At 41.6% G+C, this 5,446-nt stretch overlaps 1 protein-coding gene across 1 annotated transcript; it reads left to right on the plus strand.

Moving 5' to 3' along the window:
• Positions 1–1,059: 1,059 nt before the first annotated feature.
• Positions 1,060–4,147, plus strand: Tlr8 (toll like receptor 8). The gene is given in 2 exon segments (XM_032890270.1): positions 1,060–2,870; positions 2,872–4,147. Coding segments are annotated over 2 exon segments (3,087 nt in total).
• Positions 4,148–5,446: the final 1,299 nt, after the last annotated feature.

The following is a 5,446-nucleotide window of genomic DNA, read 5'->3' on the forward strand; positions in this document are numbered from 1 at the left end:
TATCATTCTGAAAGTTATTTAACTCTTAGAGTTCTCTCGTTCATCTGAAAAATGTGGATAATAAATTGTGTTCTTATGAGCCTTACTGTGGGTAAGGAAATGATGATGTAGCACTTAGTGCAATGCCTGATGCTTTTGTGTGGGTGTGTCACGGATTTTTCATGTTTTAGCAATGTAAGGAACTAAGAGAATCTACTATGTATCATCACCACAGAGAAACAGAAAAACAGAGGAAATAATTGCGAGAACTGTGGAAAGCAAGTAATGATGACGTAGACATAAATGTCTTGGATGATACGAGAATGGAAGCATCTTTTTGGGAGATGCATCCGACAACCAGCTCCTTTTGGTTGCTGGCCAAAGTTCTAACAAGAGTCATGTCAATAGGGCTGGGGAAACAGCTCAGTGGATAAAGCACTTGCTATATAGTCTGATGGCTCAAGTTCAGAGCCCCCAGCATCTACACAGGAGCCTGGGAAAATGTGGTGGCTGCCTGCAATCCCAGCTCTTGGGAGACAAACATGCTGGGTCTCTGGGGCAAGATGGCTATCTTGACTGGCCAAATTGGAAAGCTCTGGGTCTCATTAGAGAGATCCCACCTCGATAAATAAGTGGTGAGTGACTGAGGAAGAGAATTTGTGTCTCTCTGGCTTCCACATGCAGACGCCAGCACATATGCATGCATACCACACTTGCAAAAGAATGCTTGTACAAATAGTTTGTTGCTAAAAATATGTGCCACGTTATGCTACACACTTACCTACCCACACCCATGCTTTGTCTCAGACTTAATATGGTGGTGGGGCATCTTGATTAATTCCTTTTCAGAAGCATCCTATCATCATGTCTCGGAGTTTCATCTTTACCATTTTAGCTCCCTGAAATGTAAAAACATATGAATATTCTGAGATGCATTTGATGCAACATATTAAATTATTAGTAGCCTTCCACACCTCAAAACTCTTAAATATGGTACACTGGTAAGTTTGCCAAGAAACATCCATGAAATATTGCTACTCTAATATGGTACCTTCCATTTTTGGTTTTCCTTAGGAAAACATGTCCCCTCAGTCGTGGATTCTGACCTGCTTTTGCCTGCTCTCCTCTGGAACCAGTGCAGTCTTCCTCAAAGGGAACTTTTCCAGAAGCTATCCCTGTGATGAGAAAAGGCACAATGCCCTTGTGACTGCAGAATGCAATCATCGTCAACTGCATGAAGTTCCCCAAACTATCGGCAAATATGTGACAGATGTAGACTTGTCAGACAATACTATTATGCACATAACAAATGAGTCCTTTCAGAAGTTTCGAAACCTCACTAAAATCAATCTGAACCACAATGCCAAACAACAGCACCCAAATGAAAATAAAAATGGTATGAATATTACAGAAGGGGCTTTCCTCAGCCTAAGAAATCTAACTGAATTACTGTTGGAAGACAACCAGTTATATACTATACCTGCTGGGTTGCCTGAGTCTTTGAAAGAACTTAGCCTAATTCAAAACAATATATTTCAGGTAACTAAAAACAACACTTTCGGGCTCAGGAACTTGGAAAGACTCTATTTGGGCTGGAACTGCAATTTTAATTGTAATCAAATCTTTAAAGTAGAAGATGGGGCATTTAACAATCTTATAAACTTGAAGCTTCTCTCATTATCTTTCAATAACCTTTTCTCCGTGCCTCCCAAACTACCAAGCTCTCTAAGCAAACTTTTTCTGAGCAATGCCAAGATCACAACCATCACTCAGGAAGACTTCAAAGGACTGGAAAATTTAACATTACTAGATTTGAGTGGAAACTGCCCAAGGTGTTTCAATGCCCCATTTCCTTGTGAACCTTGCAAGTTAGATGCGTCCATCAGAATACATCCTCTTGCTTTTCAAAATCTCACTCAACTTCGCTTTCTTAACCTCTCTAGCACTTCCCTCAAGACGATTCCTTCTACCTGGTTCGACAATCTGACAAATTTGAAAGAACTCCATCTTGAATTCAATTATTTAGTTCAAGAAATTGCCTCAGGAGCATTTTTAACCAAGCTACCCAGTTTACAAACCCTTGATCTGTCCTTCAACTTTATATATAAAGAATATTTACAATATATTACTATCTCCCCGAACTTCTCTATGCTTCGTTCTCTCAAGAAGTTGCACTTAAAAGGTTATGTGTTCCGAGAACTTAAAAAGGAACATTTCAAGCCCCTCCAGAATCTTCCAAACTTAACAACCATTAACTTGGGCATTAACTTTATTGAGAAAATTGATTTCAAAGCTTTCCAGGATTTTCCCAAACTCAAAGTTATTTACTTATCGGGAAATCGCATAGCATCCGTAATAGATGGTACAGACCACTCCTCTTGGCGAAACCATCTTAGGAAACCTCTCTCAACAGACTATGACGAGTTTGATCCACACATGAATTTTTACCATAGCACTGAACCTTTAATAAAGCCACAGTGTACTACTTATGGCAAGGCCTTGGATTTAAGTTTGAACAATATTTTCGTTATTGGGAAAAGTCAATTTGAAGGTTTTCAGGATATCGCCTGCTTAAATCTGTCTTTCAATGCCAATGGTCAAGTGTTGAATGGCACAGAATTCTCATCCATGCCCCACATTAAATACTTGGATTTAACCAACAACAGACTAGACTTTGATGATAACCAGGCCTTCAGTGACCTTCATGATCTAGAAGTGTTGGACCTGAGTCACAATGCACACTATTTCAGTATAGCAGGGGTAACACACCGTCTAGGATTTATCCAGAACTTAACAAAGCTCAAGGTGTTAAATCTGAGCCACAATGGCATTTACGCTCACGAATGAATCTGAGCTCTTGAAGCTTCATCTCTGAAAAAGTTGGTTTTGATGAAATACCTTGACACGTCTGTGGAATGCAAATGATGGCAAATACTGGTCCATTTTTAGAAGTCTCGAGAATCTGACACGCTTGGACTTATCGTACAATAACCTTCAACAAATCCCAAATGAAGCATTCCTCAACTTGCCTCAGAGCCTCCAAAAGTTACATATCAATGATAACAGATTACGTTTCTTTAATTGGACATTGCTCCAGTATTTTCCTCACCTTCATTTGCTGGACTTGGGGAGAAATGAGCTGTATTTTCTAACCAATTGCCTATCGAAGTTTACACATTCCCTGAAGATACTGCTGCTGAACCACAATCATTTCTCTCACCTACCTGCTGGCTTCCTCTCCGAAGCCAGGAATCTGATGCACCTGGATCTAAGTTTCAACACAATAAAGATGATCAATAAATCCTCCCTGCAAACCGAGACAAAAACAAACTTGTCTGTTCTGGATCTCCAAGGGAACCATTTTGACTGCACGTGTGACATAAGTGATTTCCGAAGCTGGCTAGATGAAAATCCGCATGTCAGAATTCCTAGATTGGTAGATGTCATTTGTTCCAATCCTGGGGATCAAAGATGGAAGAGTGTCATGAGCCTAGATCTCACGACTTGTGTGTCAGATACCACTGCAGCTATCCTGTTCTTCTTCACATTCCTTACCACCTCCACAGTTCTGTTGTCTGCTCTGGTTCATCATCTGTTTTACTGGGATGTTTGGTTTATCTATCACATGTGCTCTGCTAAGTTAAGAGGCTACAGGTCTTCATCCACATCCCAAACTTTCTATGATGCTTACATTTCTTATGACACCAAAGACGCATCCGTCACTGACTGGGTGATCAATGAGCTGCGCTCCCACCTCGAAGAGAGTGAGGACAAAAGTGTCCTCCTTTGCTTAGAGGAGAGGGATTGGGATCCAGGATTACCTATCATTGATAACCTGATGCAGAGCATAAACCAGAGCAAGAAGACCATCTTTGTTTTAACCAAGAAATATGCCAAGAGCTGGAACTTTAAAACCGCTTTCTACTTGGCCTTGCAGAGGCTAATGGATGAGAACATGGATGTGATTATCTTCATCCTCCTGGAACCAGTGTTACAGTACTCACAGTACCTGAGGCTTCGGCAGAGGATCTGTAAGAGCTCCATCCTCCAGTGGCCCAACAACCCCAAAGCGGAAAACTTGTTTTGGCAAAGTCTTAAACATGTGGTCCTGACTGAAAATGATTCGCGGTATGACAATTTGTACATCGATTCCATTAGGCAATACTAATGCTGGGAAGTTATGGCTCTGTGCCATCAAAAAAAAAAAAAACACAGCTTCTCTTTATAATGAACTGTGGCAAGTGAATGGGCACATGGCTGCTCGAGGTGCTGAAAATAAGGGACAATTGGGTGCTCAGTCCTAAAGAGGACACTTATACCAGCTCCCCTAGGGCTTGGGTAACTTTGTAGAAGAGGGAGTTGGAAAAAAATGTATGGACTAGACTATAGGTAGAAGGGCTGAAAAATGCTATCTTCTGGGCATGACAGCCATTGTGACCATGATGGCACAGCAGCTAGGGTTGCCTGCAGTGAGTCTGCACAAGACTGGGCCTCTTATCAGTCGATTATGGATGGGGGCGGGCCCCATAAAACTCTACTCCATCTCTCTGAGGGGCAGGTCCCCTCTACTCCATCCTTTTGCACTATTGGCTATTAGTGAGTACTGGGGAAAAGGCGATCATTATCTTCAGCCGTGTACCCATTGATGAGCCCAGATTCAGTAGATGGTTCAACACCCACGGTTATGCAGAAAGCCCTGGTAAAGTCAGTACACTGAAAACCAAAACCACAATGCCTGAGCACGAGAAATGGTCTTATAAGGTGGGTAGGTTGGCAGCAGTGGGAGAGAAGAGAGGAAAAGTGGGCATGAAGCTAACCAGAATGCATGGCTTCCCTCTCATAAACTTCACTCTGGGATCCACTCATAAAGCTCTGCCCATGCAGTTGTCCTCAAGATTCAGCTTCTCCTTTGTGTTAGCCATCTTACTTCCCTGTTATGTGAACTTCTTTCCCAAGGCAGCTTGCTTCATCAAGGCCAGCGACAGGAGACACAGAGGTTGACAACAAGTGTCAGTCGTTCGGAAGTGGATCGGAAAATGATAGCCACAGCTGGATTCTATTTAGTAAAAGTCAACCACAGATCCTTCCAGCTCCAGACATTAAATACCTCAGGTTGAGAGAAAGTTATTGAAAACCAGGGTAATAGATCTGAGGGCCCCTCAGCTAAGAGGAAAGAGTTTGACTGAGACAAGTGATTGAATCAATCATTATCTATTTCTTTGGGCTGAAATTAAGAGACAGCTTGCCATCTTGGTCACAGATCCTCAATCCTAGGAAGGTCAGGTCACATGGGCCATCATAGCAGGAAACTTATTATACCGACTTTTCAATCCCTAAGGACATTTGCCACTGTATCTAATGATTTTGACATTAAGATGCTGGTGAAGTTGATAAATCCATGCCTATGAGGTTATATTACATTGTGATTGCATTAATCTTTCTTTTACAATGACATTTTAACATAAGT

Source organism: Rattus rattus, chromosome X, assembly GCF_011064425.1.
Source record: "Rattus rattus isolate New Zealand chromosome X, Rrattus_CSIRO_v1, whole genome shotgun sequence".
NCBI classification, from domain to species: domain Eukaryota; kingdom Metazoa; phylum Chordata; class Mammalia; order Rodentia; family Muridae; genus Rattus; species Rattus rattus.